We start from the raw sequence: 19,352 nt of genomic DNA on the forward strand, positions 1-19,352 counted from the left end.
GACTTACCAGTTGGATGCTGCTCTCCAAACTGCCAGGCTGGCCACATGCATGCTGCATGCATGCCTGTGGGATTTATCAGCGACATTATCAGCCACACCAGCCAAAAAAGGCTGATTGCTAATAATGTCAATTGTCCTTTTATTGGTGCCGGTACCATATGGACTAATGTACCTCTAACTATTAGAATACCCTGTTCAGTACTGGCTTCACAGAATGTGGCTCCACAGACCGTGTACAATAAGGACATGGGGATGCTAATGAGCATTTGGAGAAGGTCCACAGAAGCGATTTAAGGTTTGGAAAGCAATCCTTAAATTTGAGGTCTAAGCAGCTCAACATGCTTAGCTTGTTGAAGAGAAGCTTGAGAAGTAGCTTGTTCTCTGTGTGTAGCTTTGTGTACATGGAAAAGCTATTTGAGAATGTTAGCAAGGTTGAATATTAGTCAAAAGAATAACAAAATCCAAAGGCTAGAAGTTGAAATTAAGCCAGGCGTGCTTTAAAATGGCTCCTGGGAGAAATTCTTTAGCTCTTGGTATGCCTGGGAGGTGGGGTGGGGGGCTCATGAATAGCTGTCATGATCCTTTCTGGCTGTTTAATCTATCAGTCTGAAGTCCTCATGTTCATCATGGTCCATAGGAAGAACAATATTACCGTGTTACTTTCACAGGCTCACAATGCAGCTCATCAGTGAGCTAGTGACTGTAACTAAATACCTGTGGCTTCACTTGGTCATTTGCAGAAATCAAGAAAGAATTCATGCACAATCAGCTAGATGTAATCTGTGTCTTTCTGTCTTTCTCTGGAGCAGCAGAGACTGGCCATGACTGGAGCAGAGACATGCAGTAGGCTGTACTGTGACATATATGGGAGGATCCAAGTGGTGTTCCCAATCTGGCTCCTGTGTGGCCACAGTAGATGCCATCTGGCAGCATGGAGGGAGCCAGGGGCCAGACTGGTCCCAATGCAGCCCTGCAAAGGAAAAGAGCTTAAAGCAGCCCTGTGAAGAGGGAAGGGGACTTGGCCCAGCCCCATGGGAGGTGGAGAGGGCAGGTCCAAACTGGGCCCACAGAGGGAAGGGGCTGTAGTCCAGCCATGGTGGGGAAGGATGTCCAGGCTCCAACCTGGCCCTGCAGAAAGGGAAGGGGATGTGGCTTAGCCCCATGAGAGGGGAAAAGCAGCATGGCCAGGTAGAGTAGGGGGCATAGCCTAGCCCTGATTTAGAAGCAGGGGACGTGTGGCCTGACCCCACACGGGGGGGGGTTTGGAGCCTGGCCTGGGCTGGCCCCTACTGGCTGGAGGAGGCTTGGGGTTTGGAAATTTGACAGGGGGGAGTGTAGCTGTATTAATAGTCACCACCACTCCCCTGCTACCAAGTTTCCTGGCCCGTGGGGAGCCCCACAGACCAGATGCAATGGCTCCACAGGCTGCATTTGGTTCACAGGCCAGAGGTTGAGCACCCCTGGCTTAGCCTCGTGAGGACTGAAATGCTTTAGTTTAGGGGTGTCAAACATCAGGTCTACTGGCTGGATCTGACCCACAGAGCCCTATTATCCAGCCTTCAGTGTTGCCCTTGGGTCCAGAGTTGACTGTCACACAACATGTGGCACAAACCAGATTAGCCCTGTGTGCGGGAGCCAGTTCACGAACCACATGCGGTATCTGCTCCAGCTGTTTTAAGATGCTTGCCTGCAGTGGGAGCAGCCCAATTTTGCTGTGCAGCTCAAACACTCCAGCCTCCTCCCAGCTCCATGGGAACTTATGGGCTGTGTATTAACCCTTTAGGGGTCCTATGTATCCTGCAGGCTGCCAGTTGGACAGCCTTGTGCTAGAAGAAGTTTCTGAAATTGATTCCTTTTTACTTAATGACATAGCTTAACTTTGTTTTTGTAGTTCTTCTTGTCAGACGTGTGTGATGCTCATTGTCTTTTGCTCTTCACAGGAAGTGAATATTGAATTTGAAGCACATTCAATATCAGATAATGACTGTAATGGTATAAAGAAATTACTGCAGCAGGTACATTCAGAATTTTGTGACTTTTTTGTTAACTCTGTTGATGTCTCCATTGTTATGGCTTGACTTTGTAAATTGGCATTCGCTAAATAAATATCTCCCATTAATAAATTCCAATTTAAGCTTTCTGCTGAGTTGCCAGTAACCACTATTAGTATTGATACAGACCTTTATTTTGTCTCAGGAAACTGACATATAAATAATAGGCACTTGCCTAAATGCAGTGGTTCCCAAATTGTGGTCTGTGAAATATTTCCAGATAAACTAGGGAACTGCACTTTTAACATTATATAGTATATTTTAATCTTTAAGCAATGTTGTTTCCTGTTATCTATCCCAGTAAGGTATCATTGGATTTTGAGGGTGGAGAGAAGGTTGACCAACTGCATGTCAAAAAAAAGAAAAGAAAAAGGAATACTTGTCTGTATCCAATATGACTGATTCAAACCTCTCTTTAAGTTAACCAAAAGAAGAACCACCAACATTCTCAAACTTTGGCAGACCAGGGTAAAATTGAAGGAGTAGCAAATATTAAGAACCACAAGTAAAGTGACTTGAAGAAATTAGTGTAGTGGGTGCTGAGGGGAATTAGGAAAGATTAGAAGTATTAGTCTTAAATCCTATACTCTGGGATAGAGGGGAAAATAGTAAATATACTGAATGGAACTATAAGTCAAGACTAGTGAAGAAGAGGGTGTAAGAACTTAGATTGTAATAGAGAGTTTCATCTTTCTCTTCAACACTATCTTAACAATATTTTCACACGTGCACAAAAGGTGCCTGAAGGGAATGCGTGGGAGGTGAGAGGAGGATCCCAGGTTTAAAAAACAGTCCATAATAATAATAAAAAAAATTATAATTGTTCTTTTTAGCTGTTTCTAAAGGCTCCTGTTAACACTGCTGAGCTGGCTGATATATTGATACAACAGAATGCCATTGGGAGTGTTATCAAGGTAAGGTGACTTCCAATCTTGCAGCGTACAAAGGAAGGGAACCACTGGTGTGTTCTTCGTGATAAATATGTTGCAAAGAGTTCTAGATCTGTTGCAACAAGAAACAGTTGGCAATTTAGGTGCTTCTAACCCCTACCTTTAGAGGGCAAAGTGGAGGTGTGAATGCAGGTCTTAATATGATAAAGGTTCAATCTTGTGTTCCTTCTATCTAGTGTTACTTAACATCAATACTATTCCAATCTGCAGCCTAACCATGCTTAGTGTGTGTTTGTGTGTGTGTGTGTAACTAAAGGAAAACCTGTGATGGTAGTATAACACTTATAGTAAAAAATCCTGTATTGAACATTATTTATAATCTCCTGCTACACACTCCAGTTTTTCTTTTCCTTATAGCTTTGTGAATTTTTTCTTGCATGGGGCTGAAACTTTACATGGTTCATGGCTGGTTTCAACCAAGTGGGGAGTCTTGGAGGTTTGTGTGGGAGGGGTTGTTGGTTTTTTAAAGATATTGAAGACAGCTTCAGTTCTGTTTTAGTTATGGACAAGTTTGGAAATAGTATTGGGTAAGATATGCAGAAGAGGGAATTTTAATTTAAACTACATATTTTTATTTTGATTCCCCAAAATTTAAAATCGGCTCAAATCTAAGCACAACTATAATTTCTAGCTGGTCCTCCATTTGGAAGAAAATAATTACAAGCAAGCAAAAAAAAAATACTTCCTCTCCCATACCCAAGTTTCTTGCTTCTGAGTCCTGCTGGGTTATTTCTACCCCTTTCCCACTCCCATGAAGTCTCTTTGGCTCTTTTGATTTTAAGACCTAGGATTAATGTCAAGTGTGTTTGTTCTCTGGTTTAGAGGTCTCTGGAAGGAAGCTGGAGAAAGCTGGTATAATCCAGCCTGTGGTCAACCTGTTGTTATCCCTATTTAAATGGGAGCTATCAAAATGTAATGACCTTCAAATGTCCTTGCTGTAGAAGACACATGACATAGTTCTGATGATAAATAGTACATTCTCAGAACTCAGAAGTATTTAGTGATACAGGGATTTTATAACATAAGCCAGACTTCATAAATTGTATGTGTGTAGATTCCCTAAATCAGGAGTGTTGGACTCATCCAGTGCCGTGGCTGGATGAGTGGTGCAGGGCTGGTCCTCAGGCTGGATCCAACCCATGGATCCCCCTCCTTTCCCAGCATACTGGATCCAGCACCCACTCCAGTCAATCTGGAACCCATGCTGTATGTGTTATGGATCCCAGACAGTCTGGAGTGGGTGTTGGGCTGCACACAGTGCCTTCCAGGCCAGACTGCATCACACTTGGCTCCCACTCTGTGAACCATGCCCTACATGGCACCCACATCAGCCAGTTCGGTACCTGCACTGCATGCAGTACTGTGTGTAGTGCTGGTCCCAGACTGGCTGGAGCAGACACCACGTGCAGTGTAGTCCCAGAGCTGCTGGGATGGCCCCCATATGCAGTGTTTCCCAGAGTTCATGCTGCACATGGTGCAGTCTTGCCAGGGCGGGCCTTGCATGTAATGCAGCATCTACTCTGACTGATATGGGATCTGAGCTATGTGCCCTTTTCTGCGCTGGACCACACGCAGTGCTTGTTCTGGCCACTCTGGATCCACACTGCATATGCCTACTCATGCAGTGCAGTTCTGGACCAGTCAGGGCAGATACCACATGTGGTCACATCCTTGGTCCTGCCTGCGGAGCTGGTCTGGCATATGCCATGCCTCATGTAGGTCTGATCAGACCCAGGAGGGAGTGTTAGGGGTCATCTGGTGGGGCTCCATGAACCTAATCATCACAATGTATTTTGACTCTTCTGATTGGGGAATAATGGCTGCATTTCAGAAGTGCAGATAAGCATGAGTTGTTCCTTTTTTCTTTTGTTAAATAGCAAACTGAAGTTCAAGATGACAGTGACGATGATGATGATGGTGATGAAGATGAGGTCTTCGGCTTTATAAGCCTCTTAAACTTAACTGAAAGGAAGGTCAGTATTATTGGTAAACTTCTGGTTGGTAATGTATAAGACTGCTTTGTTTTTCCTGTTTTACTGAAAGTACCATTCCATTAGAGACATTAGGGGGCATTTGTACACAGGCTTGCGCCGCAGTGCCGGGTGCACGTCAGTACTGAGAAAATGGCGGCAGCATGCTTTTGAACTAAAACACATCATAGATGTTTTAAAAGGGTACTGCCACCATTCTCTCAGCGCTGACATGCATTTTGTTGTTTATACAAATGAATACGACACAGCGCTGGGCACATTAGCTTGTGTGTGGAGCAGACTCAATTAATCGAGTCTGTTCGGATGTATCAGAGCAGACAAATGTATGTGTATAAAATGCCCAGGCTGACTAGCTGTTGTCCCTCCCAATACACACCTGAGAAGGGAGGGAGTCCAGAATCCCAGTCTCTGCACCAAGGACAGTTTCTGCATATTCAAGTACTGTTTTTGCAAAGTACCTAAGCAATCCTTGGAGCAGGGGCTAGAATCCAGGTACCTAGTTGCCTTGCCTTAGTTTACAGAATAATGCTCCCTCTTTGTGGCTCTGAACACTGAATTCTTTTTTGCATAGCTTTAGCAGGAAAGGTGTCAAGTACTTCAGGAAAAAAATTTCCTCAGATCAGATCTGTGTGGACAATGGGGATTTTTGCCTTGCTCTGTGTACCCTTGAGTGAATTTTAATAACCATTTTCTGTCCTTACAACAGCAGGAACTGGACAGTCACATACACCCCTCCACCTCCTTCTGACAGGGTTGGGTGTTCTTGGTGTTTCTGGGCAACGTTCCTGGTAGCTGTGCAGCAGGGTTGTGTGCATGTAATTTTAAGAATAGACTCGACCAGGGGTGCTCAACCTCTGGCTTGCAGCCCCTTGTCATCCAGCCTGCAGGGCGCCCCATGGGTCTAGAAATTTGGCGGCAGGGAGCAGTAGTACTGCACCCTTGCTGCCATATCCCATGGGAAGCACTGGGACATACATGCTGGAACTGGCTCCTGATCTCAGCACGTAGGGCTGGGCAGGGATGGGGACAATACCAGGCCCCTGGAACCAATCCTGGTGCAAGGGAGGCAAGAAGGGATGGTGCCAGCCCCCAGTGACTCAATCCTGACATGATGGAGGCAGAAGGCGGTGGTGCTGGTCCCCCAGGGACCTGATATCAGTATGAACAGGGTGGGAGGGGCAGCACCGGCCTTCAGGACCCAACTCTGGCACACAGGATTGGAGGAGGCAGTTCCAGGCCTGTAGGATCCAATCCTGGGATGGAGGGGGCTGTGCCAGACCCCTAGGACTAATTCTGGTGTGCAGGGCAGGGAGGAGTGGTACCAGGCCCCAAGGCACAGTCTGGCCCTCAGACAGGCCCCATGTAGGCCATCTGGCTAGTGGGGCTGAAAAGTTGAGCACCAGCAAGTTAGACATCCATTCCTATAGGATATATAGTGGTTGGGCTAGATGGCCTCTTATGGTCCCTTTCAGCCCTATTTTTCTATGATTCGGTACCTCCACCCCAGAATAATTTCTTGCTGAGTGATTAGAGCACTCTCCAGAGAGATGTGTGCTTGAATCCCCACAGGCAGAAGTGGGAATTAAACCTGGCTTTCCAGTATTCTGTCCTAGAGGGCTAACTGCTTGACTGTCCTCAGCAGCTGTGTTATAAAAGAAATAAAGTTGCCCCCAACATTGTTTTATGAAGACAATACTATAGCTATGTTCAGTAGAATGTTTCAGGCTCCATTTTTGGAGCCATGCGTCTGAAGTTAGGTGTTGCAGTGTTGAGCATTGCAATGCCTCAGGACTCGAGGTTGCACGGGAAGTTGGTAAGGCTTGAATTTCATTCTCTGCTCCTTGGCTAGCACCCAGACAAGTGGGCCACCCATGCTTTCAGGTGCCATGTCTTAGCTTTCGCAGTAGTTTCCCTTCTTTGCGGCTGTTAGGCTGAGTGGTAACTTGCCGATGCACTGTCCTTTAATGACTGTGGTCTGCCCTCAGCTTCAGGGCTGGCAAACAACTTTCAGAGAAATTCTTCAGTACTTCAGAGACCACTGAAGGAAAATGCCCACAGGCCTGTTGAATACTCTCAATATTCACTTTCAAGTGTTCTTTATGTTACAGAACAATTATTTACATAAGAAAATATACCATTTGATCCTAGGGTACGCAGTGTGCTGAACAAATTAAAGAGCTGATTCTAAGTCGGTGTGAGAAGAACTGTGAACAGAGTATGGTTGAACAGCTGGATAAGCTCCTAAATGACACCACTAAGCCTGTGGGCTTCCTGCTAAGTGAAAGATTCATTAATGTACCACCACAGATTGCTCTGCCCATGCACCAGCAGCTTCAGTAAGAGTCTTTCTGAAATGATTTGGAATAGTAATTTTTTTTTCCTTGTATGTCTTCAGAAATCTTATTTAAATGGAAATGTGTTGAAGGAAAGGGAATGATACTGCAGATTTAAGTAAGAAATAGATTTAAAAAAAAGGGGGGGGGGCGGAAGGTCTTTGGTGGGTTTTTTAAAATGTTTATTTCCACATTTATTAATACTTCTAATAATTATTTTCTTGAAGAAATAAATCATCACTTAAAGTTATGCAGTATACTAGTAGAGCAGCATCAGTGTGTTCATTGCAGTTGATCTTTGTTTTGAAAACTAGAGTGGGAGAATATTTATTACAATGATACAATTTTTATAACATAATGATAGGCTCCCTGCAGTATTTTTTGTGTAATGTAGATGCACTGATTGTCCTGGAATGGTACTTTGGGCTTCAGCAATAAATTTGTTATGGGTATGAACTCTGCCTGAACCATTTACAATAAGTGGACTGGAAAAGGTTACCTTATTGTTTAGTCTCCAAGCAGGGTCCAATGTTAAGGACACAGAATCTTGTTGAATGAAGTGGGAGAAAAGTAAGCAAAGCTGTTAAGGAAATAATCTGAATTTGTATGGGACTTTAATATTGAAATCTTAGGTGTGAAGTCTTAAGAGCCTCATTTTTCCCCTGGAAAACTGTTTGGCCCACTTTGTACTTCCCTTTTCTCCCACCAAGAATTTCATTGGCAATATATTCAATACAAGGAAGAGGTGAGACCATTTCATGTGGTTCTTTAGCAGCAGTCTCTGATGGAAGGAAGAGAGACAGTGTTAACTACCTCCAGAGGGAACTGTCTCCAGTCATCTTTGTCAGGCAGTTTGCCATGACAGGGTTTCTGGGAAGGAACAATATTTTTAAAATAAATAAATAAAACTTAATGACCTGAAGATCATTGAACTGAACTAGTCTCTGGATGCAGAGGAAACCATTACTCTGAATGGTAGTTAATGGGTATGTTTAATTGTGTGCTAAGTCCCAAGTATACAGTGTAGGCTCAGTGAGGGCTCTGTGATACGAAGTGCCTTGTGAGGAGCTGGAGTTCAGTTTTGCTGTTGATAATTTTAAATGTAGTTAACTGTGGCAGTACATTTTAAACAACATTACTGCAATAAATGCAGGATACTGTTTGTTGTTTGTGTGACCTGCATGAAAACTGAGCAAAATGTGAATATTCTGCAGTTAATAGTAATTACATTACACAATTTCTTTATGCATCTCATGGAAGTTTAAAATTTTAACTATGTAAATATACATTTTTTTTAGGAAAGAATTAGCTGAAATGCAGAAAACAAATAAGCCTTGTGGAAAGTGTTACTACTACCTTCTGATCAGCAAGACCTTTACAGAGGCAACCAAAAGCAATTCTAAAAGGAGAGGGAACACGCAGCGAAAAGAGGAATTAATGTTTGCAAATGCAGAGGAAGAATTTTTCTATGAGGTAAAAGACTCTTAATGCCATTAAATTGAAATATCTGGCTTTTTTTTTTTTTTTACAGCAGAAATTGAGGTTCTGATTTAGTGTGTTTCTTAGTAGTGACCATGCCTCTTTTACTGAGCCACTTGGGAAACCTGACTCATGCAGTATTACTAAAAGGCTACAAAATGATGTTTTTAAAATAAAGTTTCTTTTTATACAGTTTTATTGCAAGATGGACAAGCAAGTTATTTTTGCTAATAAAGGATATGAACATGCTTAACACTTGGCTAAGATAAACTTTTTTTGCCTTGAGGTAGCCATTGAGACCTGCACTATTGTAGATACAGATTATAAAATGGCACTTGCTCTTTTTGTACTAATTTACTGATGTATTACTTATAACAAGACCTGATAATTATAAAAGCACTGGTGCCTAGGCTTTATCTACACAGTAATTCTACCACTTTCCAATTTATACAAGTGGTAATTCAGTGGGAGATGGGGGATGTCTAAAAAGGCCTGGTATAGACAAAGATTCAAGTGAAAGATCAGCTGTTGCGTTCAGTGTGACTCAGTGACAAATCATCATCCATGCTGTGAGGTCTGAACAGAGTGAAACATCTTTCACAGTTGTTGAGATCTTTGAATGAAATCTCCATTGTCTTTTTTTTTCCTTAAGAAAAAGAGAGCATGAGTCGAGAGTTTAATAAGATGGCACAACAATTCAATTTTCATGGTAGGAAAACACTTTACAATTTAGAAAAAATTGTACCATTACTGTAGTCTTATATTGTATTTGCTTAATCAGATGTATAACTGTTTGGAAGAGAAATGATTCGGCGCATGTGCATTGTTCATGTAATATTTTCGTCCCCCAATCACAGAAAGAGCTTCACAAAAACCGCCACTAAGGCTTTATTGAAAATTCTCTAATGCTATCAGATTTATGCTCTGAGAATTCCTCTTCCCCAGAAACTTGGCAAATTCAGAGCTGTGAATCTCTTATGCTTTTGGTGTTGTGTTCCTCTCCCTACTCTCCATTTAACCTTTTTGTACCTTTTTTAAAAAAAACAAAACAAAACACCTCTTCAGAACAAATTCTCTGAAGATCCAACCAAATGGATGTCACTATCCCCTTGGTTATTTATACCATATTTGAGACAAGCACACTATTAACAAGCAATGAAATACGGATGTAAAAATTATTTATGTCCTGAGGGAACCAGGAACAATTCTGCTGGTCCCATGCCAAACTGAAAGGAGGGAAGGGTGCAGGAAAATCAAATTAAAAATGTCATTTGAAATGCATGGAGTTTTTCAGTGTTCTTTACCTTTTCCAAGTTTTAAAAACATGATTCTGTAGCATTATTACTGTGTTTAGATCCTTATTTTTCCTCTCTGGTAACTGAATAAACCAAGTGAAATGTGGCTGGGGCAAGGGTTCACCCATGCAGATATTGATGATGTGCCTCTTGAATGTACACTGTGAAATAGCCATTATTAGAATCACAGCCATGTTTTCTAAGAAGAGGAGACATTGAAGTGGGAACATTTATTCTGAGTTACAGGAAACATGCCTGCAGTTTCTTACAAATTTGATGCAAGTTAGGGATTTTTCCTTTCAAGTTTTTTTTCTGGTGGTTTTTTTTGTAGCAGGAGTTCTAGCACCTAGATTGGAATGTATTCCTGACCCTGGGACCAAAAAACATGTGCCACCAAGGAGGTTATGTTTTCTAGTTGGAGGCTTCAAGTGTCCTTCATTCTAGAAAGCTGTTTTGTTATTCTAAATTCATTGTTAAGGACTCTTTATTTTTAATCCAAGTTATCATTTTGAACTTGGTTTTTATGGTCTGAACCTGGTGACACCAAATTCTTGCTAACCAGCCTTTCTAGTATTTGTTATAAAACGTCATTTGAAACAAATCAAGGATGTTGTGTTATGTAAATTTTATATTTTAACAATGTATATGTAAAAAATTAAATTTTTTTTGAGTGCGTCCTTCTCTGATCACACAGAACATTCATTAGATTGCTATAAAATCGTGCTGAGTGCAGTGAGCCAGATACTTGGAACAGAGTAAATAGGAAAAAAACCCCAGTCTCCACTCATCAGTTCATTGTGCTATGTTTTTGGTCCTTAAAATGTAATTGAGAGAGTGGAAGAAAAGCTTTTAGTACGCCAAACCTGAGAAACAATTACAGTTAAAAGGAGATTTAATTTTCCCTTGTTCTTGAAGACTGCCACTATATTAAAGTGTATTAATTTTATGGTTGTTCCAAAGTTGAATTTATAGGATTGAGCTATCATCAGTATATAGCAAATATATGGAAAGAATAGAACTCACCTTTGCCAGCAAATGTAGGACCCTAGATTATTTTTTTTCCCCATAAGTTTCAGATATTGCTTCTCTACTTCATTGATGTGTGTTTTTTTTTTTTTCTTTTTTTAGAGTGCGTTTGCTCACTAACATTTTCAAATGCTGTATCTCTGAGGGTTGTAAAAGGAGACCACCATGTGATTTTTATATATATAATCAATCACTGTGATTATATCTGTATCTCTGTATCTATACTACATAGTAACTGAAAAGATAAATATAAATAATAAACTTCATAAAAATAATTTATTTGAAAAATGCCCTTAACATTTTCAGTGACATATGTCATCTGAAGATTTCCCAGGACATTTTGAAAATTGTGTCTAAGGCCTATCACCTTAAGGTTCCTAATGCCACCCTGAAAAAGGAAATTGCTACACACTTCATTTTGCAGATGGGAAAGCTGGGACACTTTAATCTTTGGATCTCCAAAGCTGCATGTACTTTCCCCAAATAATACTTTAGACTGTGAGTGGAGAGATGCATGCCATGTCACAGCCTGTCTGCAAACTCCTTCCATTACCTGTGTCAAGCTGACACCCGTACTTTTCTGGTCCAGCTTCCCCACAATGCCTCTGAGCTCTATGTAAATTACCTTTATCCAGGCTTTTAGTCCTTGCTGTGATTCACCTCTTCTGCTGAAGAACTACCATTGTCTGGTAGTTTTTTTGCCCACTGTTAAGAAACAGTTATTTGTTTATTATTGCAAAGGAGTAATATTTTTGGCAAAGGCTTTCACTTGATGCATCTATCACCGGAGGGAAAGTCCCACTTCCGTCATAATGCCTACTGACAGGCTGACCATAAACTTTGGTTGCAACACCTGGGAATAAGCTGGTTTTATGTAATATTGAACTTTTTCAGGACCACACACAGTTAGTCACTACTAGGAGTAACACCTTCTTTTTCCTTGCTTTGATTTGTCCACATATCTTACTGACAATGTGCATTACACAATGAATAGGAGTTGTTTAGAATTTGTGATGTGAAATCAATGCCCACTGACAGAGAAACTATAGAATTCTCTATTTTTAGTTACATTGATTAATTTCTACTTGTCCTGCATATGTAGAAAGATATCTTCTTTTTATTTCACTTCAGATGGTATGAATAGTAATTTTCAAGCTAACTGTAATCATATTTAATGTATTTCTGTTGTTTAGAAAGCTCATCTGAAGTTCAGCTATTCTGTGCAAGAAGAGAGCGACACGTGTTTGGGAGGCAGATGGTCTTTTGATGATGTGCCAATGAAACCTTTGAGGACTGTTATATTAATTCCAGCTGATAGGATGAACGCAATCATGGATAAACTCAAAGAATATCTCTCAGTTTAAACCATTTCCTATGAACAATATTTTTAATAGCAAGTATACAAAATTATAAGATTTTTGAATAGCTTCAGAAAAGTTCTTTGATGTCAACAGTTTTGTATTCCTCACTTACTTTATATATTTTAATTTGATATTTTAAAATTCCATGTCCTAATGGACTTTGTCATGATGAAGCATGCAATAAAAAAGCCCTACATTTGTAAACTTCTTAAAAGAATTGCTCAATGTTATTAACCAAATCCAGTGAGTGTTTATTACATATTATCAAACAGCATACAAAACTATAAGTGTTAGGATTTTTTCAGTATAAATTTTTCTCTATCCTGTTAAATACTTGTACATTTCAAGTTGAGAAACCATTACATAGATTAACTGTCAAGCATACATTGCACATACTGCTTGCTTGAATGTAGTTGGATATCAAAGTCATTGAATAATGCACCTTTGTTCAGCAGGAGTTTGTGGATATTTTTCATATTCTTTGTCTTCGCCATTTGTTTTCTGTTCCTCCTTTATTCTTGAAACAGGTGATAAATGATTTATGACTTCCTGCAGAATATCCTTACTTTCACTAGGAGGCAGATTGCTAAAATAATATTGAGGTGCCAGCTCCACAAATCTGATGAGAAATGGAACAAAATATGTCTTGCATAAAATTGGAAATCTCAACTTTTTTTTAAATTTTTCAGGGTTGTACCAAAAATGCTTGAAGCCAAGAACACGTTGATAAGTTTCAGTTGGTATTTAAATTTCATTAAGAAGTCCCCAATATGCACGTTTATGCTGTAAGCAGACTTTCAAATTAATATGCCCAGTCTGCACAGGTAATGACTGTGGTTCAGTTCCCAATGCTAAAATGACATTAAATATTAATTACAGAGGTTTTCTAAATGTGAGTGCAAGTATGTTCAACAAAAACCCGAGAGGACGGTATTCTTCAAAACCACTGGATAGAGCAGTAAAGAAAGATTTCCTGGTGCAATGTGTTTGCAGAGTACAGAGCAGATGTCAGTACAAGGAGAGCTGTTTATAGGGAAGAAATGACTGGGTAGGCATATATAACATTCAAAAAAAGCGTTTGCTAAAAAGTGCCACTTTGGCAGGGGAAAAACACTTTTTCAGTCGGGTTACTTTAACAGAAAAATGGTGCTTCTTTGGCTTCTTGTTCTTTAGTACTAAATATATTTTCTATTTTGAGAAATGCATGTTCAGTTATTTAAGCACACTTGTTTAAATGGTTGAATCAAGTACAATTGCAACAGATTCTGAGATGCATTGAATATACAAGCAGGTGCACTATAGCTTAGGAAATACTGGCTAATTTCCTCTGGCGTTTTTAATTTTTTTTTAATCAAACACTTAAAATGTTGGAATCTTATATGGAATACTTCCCTTTTGTATAATTTTAAACTCTAATTTGGTTAGTATTGTTCATGCAAAAATGAGACCATAGATGAATATACATTCACAAAGTAGTTCTGGAGCTAGTTGGGTTATGAAATATGTATGGAAATAACACTTCCATTCCACACTAGCAAAGTTAGCCTTGTCTCACTGTGTTCCCTACATACACGACTTGTTTTCTCTTATGACAGTCTTTCCACTGTTTCACATGATTAAGGGGTGAATTAGTTATGCATGGGACTCTCTCCCTCACCAGAACCATAAGGTCTTCCTTCAGGTCCCTCCTGAAGGAGAGATCAGGAGCTGGCTTGTTCTCCAGGCAGCTCCTTTCAGCTTTCTCACTGCATATTCCCCATTGCTAATGAACTGGTTGTGGAGAAATGTGTTCTTGGTTGGGAGAGACCAGAAACTAGTTTTGGTTGAATGCATAGTAAGGATGTGTAGCATGCTACATTGTTTACACCTTAAATTATACTTTTCATAGGAAATAGCCCCACAATCCTTAACTTACAGATCAGGTGATATCTCGGAGACGATTCTTATACAATTGTTTTCTGATATACAAAATTCATGGAATAGAACCCACTCAGGAATCCGCCTGGTGTTGTAATATGCTGAGAAGGGATGAAGCTGAGCTATTTGCCTGTGTGTTAACATTAAGTAGTTTCCCGAGCCATCTACATCACGAGCAGTCTAAAATATAAAAGAGTAATCCATTGTTTCACTGTGTATCCAAGCTGTTTAGGCCAGCTTCTGCTTCTTTGCAGTATGTTAAAAGCCAATATTTACATTTGTATGCAACAATTTTCTGAGAGAGAGCCATGACCCCTGTCCCTAATTCATAGTATATAAGCATGCAAATTGAATGTGCTTGTTCATGGTGAGGTGGGCAGGGAATTGACATGGAGAAAGAGAATTAGCTATTGGGGAAAATGCCAATCTTTATAATTGAAAGGCCGATACAGAAACTGGGGCAGAACTGGGCAGACCAGCCCGTGAAACATTGGTTAGTTGTTAAGCTTGGTTGTTATGTCTTTAAAGATCAATAATTAAAAGGTTTTTGCATCCTCAAAAGTCCATCTCTTAAAGAATAAAGCCCTGAGAAAAATATGTGGGTAGGTGGAGTAACCTGTTTTGGGAAGTGGAGTGCCTGTTGTGTGTTTGGAGGTGTTGGCCTATCCAGGGTGCCATGAGATCCTTTTAAGGATATTGGTACTGTTAGGAGTGCAAAGACCTACACATGATTTGCAAGATAAATTAAGAGATTTCAAATAGGAATCCATTATATCAAAAATATTCAGAAAGGCTACAATAGTTCAGAATTCTTTGCAGCAGAAGAATTGTTCTGTTATTTTTTACATAGTCAAAAATGAGTGAAAACTAAGAGTTGGCATTTTCTGAGAGATGCCTTCAGTCTAAAAAGGTTGAGAACTGCTGACCTAGCTAAACAGGGAGTGCTGGAGTCCTCTCTTGTTACCAAATGCTATTCTGATGAATAGACCAGAGTAGTCAGAGAGGAAGGATTGCTTTCACAGGAGATGTGAACCATTCATCTTTCTTGTTTATCTCTGCAGTTACGCTAAGAATGGCTCATGTAGCTTAGATTAGGAAAATTGTACATCTAGAACTGTTCAACAAACTGCTTTTTTAATAAATGATTTGTGAGGACAGAAAGTATAATTAATGTTATCTCAAAAACAAAACAGTATTGTAGCTCCTAATGAGAAGTGCTGAGCAGTGAAGAGTCTCTGAAGACTGCACTCCCTCCTCAAGACACCCTCAAGAGTGTGTGGACAGAGCTTCCCTTTTCTAGTGAGTTGTTGTGGCCAGTGAATACCAGGAAGGGGCTAGACTAGACAGGAGTGTTTATCACAGCCTAATAAATGAATGGCTTTCAAATGTTTCTGGTATGGTTGGCTGATAAAAGAACAAAACCCATATATTAATCAAGAACAGCTTCCTCCCAAAAGTGGACTTGGCTGACACTTTGAAAACGAAGTATGTGGTACAAATAATAAATATCTGAATCAGTGGAAGAAAAGTATACCAGTTTTATTTTATAGGAATTGGGGGAATACTATTCCCTAAGTTGGTATCAGGTTTTCTAAAAGCCATTTATTTAAGTACTATGCTATCTTGTATTCATATCACTAGGACTAAGATAAAATCAGAATATTTCCCTTACTTGCATAAAGTATCCAGATAAAAGAGCTTTCTTTACGTTTAATATATTTTCTTTTGATCCAAAGTCAGGTTTTGAAATGGGAAGTTCTATGCACTTTATAATGTCTGCTAATTCAGCTCTGATAACTTCTGCCATCCTCAGTGCTGAACAGTTCAGGAAATAATCACGACACCACTTCTCAACATCATAGTCTAAGGGAGAAGAAAAAATTACAATATATTGTAATTGTAATTATAACAAAAATTCTAGATCTGGCAAGATATGAATCCAGACCAGGAACTGAAACTATTGCTGTAGCACTGATCTTCTCCTGTTAATGGATAAAGTGCAACCATCCATTCTTATCCTCCTGGACCTCTAGCACTCGGCACAGCTGACTAGGAGATATTGCTGTCCTGTCTGAAGGAGGTGGCAGTGACCCAAGCAAATCTACTAAAACAGTCTGAATCCTTCCTGGAGAGAGAGTTCCACTGATTAATGATAGTCCCCAAAGGAAATGGTTTTCTCCTTGGTCATTTTCAACATCTGCTACCATACTAAATGAACCAGTCAGCTGACATGGACTCAAGTGCCAGCAACAGGTAGGTGCCATACAACTCTAGCTATCTTATTAGATGTGGTCACACACTAGATTGCCTAGTGCTTGGATGAGTTCAGCTCATAGATGAAAATTAGCAGGCTGAGGCTGGACCTGCTTCTGGTTGAGTAGAAAGCATTCTTTGGGTTACCGCCTGAAACACAGTCCTTCTCCTTAATAGCACACATGCACAATTGGACAATTCAGTGCATAATTCAAGGGTACTTTTGGATTTCTTGCCAACATTAAGCACTCGTGTAGTTACATCTATAACACTTTCTGCTACCTCTGGCTGCCTGGGAGATGCCGTCCCATCCTAATGGGTAATGGCCTGACCTCTGTTGTTCATTATTATGCTGGTGAATATACCTGGGCATGAAGCCTTCATTATTCAGGAAACTCATACTAGTACAGAGTGTTGCATGTCTCTTCTGTAACACAGGCTAGACATCAAAACTTGCCGTTGATTTTGTCTACACTGGTTTTCCATGGAATTTTGAGTCAAGCCAAAGTTTTGTTTCTTATCTTCATGAAGCTCCATGGCCTGGGGTATAGGATATCAAAAAATGTCTATGATGAGGACAAAGATTGACTATTTACTTCTCTGGCACCAGGAACTTTAAAATGGGTAAACAGCTCATCTTTGTAGCAGATGCATAACTCCTCTAGGGACTGATTTGAGATGATGGAATAAACTCTTATGGAAATACAGATTACCACTGGCCACAGTGGTAATCTATCATCCAAAAATACTGCTGCAAAATTAGCCTCTGAAAATATTGTTGCAAAATTATTATCTTTGCCCATTGTTTTGCCCTTATTGTCTCTCTCTCTAGTCCTTTCACTGTCTTCTCTATTGCATCAAGCAGAAGGTGCATGTCTTTACTTTCACAGCCTATTCCTAATTCACTTATGACTGCTCATTCATTATCAAAATGTCAACTTCTGCTGTGGATCAGCCAATGATGGCAGAGCTATCAGCTACTTGCTACATTTTCAAACAAGCACCTTTTCTTGTAAGCTGCCTTCCATAGAGGCCTCTAAGTCTCCACAGTTACATCATCTTCCTTCAAATAACTCCTTAAAGCTATCCTAAGCTATGATACCTTCAAAAAATCTGATAAAAGTTGGGCTACTTGTGCATTGATACAACTGCCTATCAGTAGTATCAATATTGTCACTTCTTCCTTTGCTTCTCCATCCTGTTTATATGTGCCATACACCTGAGAACTCTATGAGATCGTTTACATGGGGGCAGTTTTTGCTGTTTGTACACCATGTAGCACAAAGAGATGTGGCAGTGCAAATAATATTAGAATTGTGCCTCAAGTTGGGGCAGTTTGTCCTGCATTAAATGCACCCGTTCATGCATACCCACACAGTTTACAAGAAATTGTTTTTCTCTATTGTAGGTTAACACGTTACATTTTTTTCCTGTGCATTATACTGACTTCGGTAACAGCAACAGGAAATAGTATAAGCCAGCTTTAGCAGTAAAATTTGCAGTGTGGTTTGTATAACTTACACTGGCTCGTGGAATTTGCAATGGTTTCTTTGTAGGCCTTGAAGACATTGATAAGAGTAAAGTGGTCCCCTGCAAGGTGTGAGAATTTTCGCCAGCAGGTAAGAGCGATTTCTTCAGTTCCAGGTGGAGGGCGTGAAAAGCAATTAGTAGCTTAAAAAAAATCAGACCAACAGGAATTCAACTATTAGATGGATGACATAAAGCAATGTACTGTGATCAATACCACTTTTTTCCCCTCATTTACACCCTGTACTCTGACATCAAATATTGGATCTCTGCTGCAGTGCTTACTAATTAAAGGGTAGTAAAGACAGTAAGGTTGTTCCTTCATGCCTTCCTACTTGTGGCAACAGAACTCTCAGTTAATGTAGGTTGCTGTTGATGCAAGTCCAAAAGACAGTGAGCCACCTCTGCTAAGAATTAAGCCAGTGAAGTTTTATAAATGGCATGATACCATTGTCTTAAAGCAGTCACCACCCTCTAGCTAGAACCAAGCATGTTGCCTCTGTAGCAGAAGAAAAATACCTAATCCATAAAGTAAAATGCCCAAATGTGCTCCTGAATCAGGGTTTGGAGTTATCCACTGCAGCTTATTTCTCCTGTGTTACTATGCTACTAAGGCCATGGCTACATGAGTAGAGCTGCCTCAAGCCTGGAAGTGAGGCAAAAACCTGCATGCAACTGTCTCAGAGCAGCTGTATCCAGCTGCTTGCCCATGAATAAATTGCCCTGGATTGGAATCAGTGTAGAAGTTCCCAGGTTAGAAAAGATTTGTCTGGGTTCACAGGCTTATATGTGATCACAGTCCCCCTTTCACCTCAGGCCAGCTGAGGTTTTCTCAGGATCTTACAATCATGGTTTCATGGCCTGTACTGGGTATTTTGAGGGGGATGGGGGCTGTCATTACTCTTTAAGAAAACATACAAAGTGGGTATGTTCAAACCCTCACGTTTAAAAGAAATTAATATTACAAGTAATACAGTTTGAAAAATTATACCAGTAAAAAACGCCAAAATTGCTCATACATCCTAGAAACACCCCTGTAAGTGAACATTAACAGAATAGAGGCGTCTTCTATCATGCTTTCAATATTCGCTATTAGGCCCTGCCAATACAGCAATGAAAGCAAATTGTATGGTTAATAACCCTTTGGTATGTTTCTAGGTCTTACATGT

At 40.2% G+C, this 19,352-nt stretch overlaps 2 protein-coding genes across 2 annotated transcripts in view; one reads left to right on the top strand and one right to left on the bottom strand.

The window, feature by feature from the left end:
• BCCIP (BRCA2 and CDKN1A interacting protein) overlaps positions 1–12,690 on the top strand; it is a gene marked incomplete at its 5' end in the record, with an annotated part of 21,099 nt that extends 8,409 nt beyond the window's left edge. The window contains 6 exons of the mRNA XM_019502177.1: positions 1,941–2,015; positions 2,885–2,965; positions 4,879–4,974; positions 7,141–7,328; positions 8,624–8,798; positions 12,319–12,690. Coding sequence (XP_019357722.1) covers positions 1,941–2,015; positions 2,885–2,965; positions 4,879–4,974; positions 7,141–7,328; positions 8,624–8,798; positions 12,319–12,489 — 786 coding nt within the window. The remainder of the gene's footprint in view (positions 1–1,940; positions 2,016–2,884; positions 2,966–4,878; positions 4,975–7,140; positions 7,329–8,623; positions 8,799–12,318) is intronic.
• Positions 12,607–19,352, bottom strand: part of DHX32 (DEAH-box helicase 32 (putative)) — a 55,202-nt gene continuing 48,456 nt past the window's right edge. Inside the window, exons 8-11 of the mRNA XM_019502977.1 lie at positions 18,178–18,327; positions 16,076–16,266; positions 14,402–14,583; positions 12,607–13,105 (exon numbers count right to left, since the gene is read on the bottom strand). Of these exons, the coding sequence (XP_019358522.1) occupies positions 12,913–13,105; positions 14,402–14,583; positions 16,076–16,266; positions 18,178–18,327 (716 nt within the window). The 3' untranslated portion in view covers positions 12,607–12,912. The remainder of the gene's footprint in view (positions 13,106–14,401; positions 14,584–16,075; positions 16,267–18,177; positions 18,328–19,352) is intronic.

This window comes from Gavialis gangeticus, unplaced genomic scaffold (assembly GCF_001723915.1).
Source record: "Gavialis gangeticus isolate Ggan-Ray unplaced genomic scaffold, GavGan_comp1, whole genome shotgun sequence".
Classification (NCBI taxonomy): domain Eukaryota; kingdom Metazoa; phylum Chordata; order Crocodylia; family Gavialidae; genus Gavialis; species Gavialis gangeticus.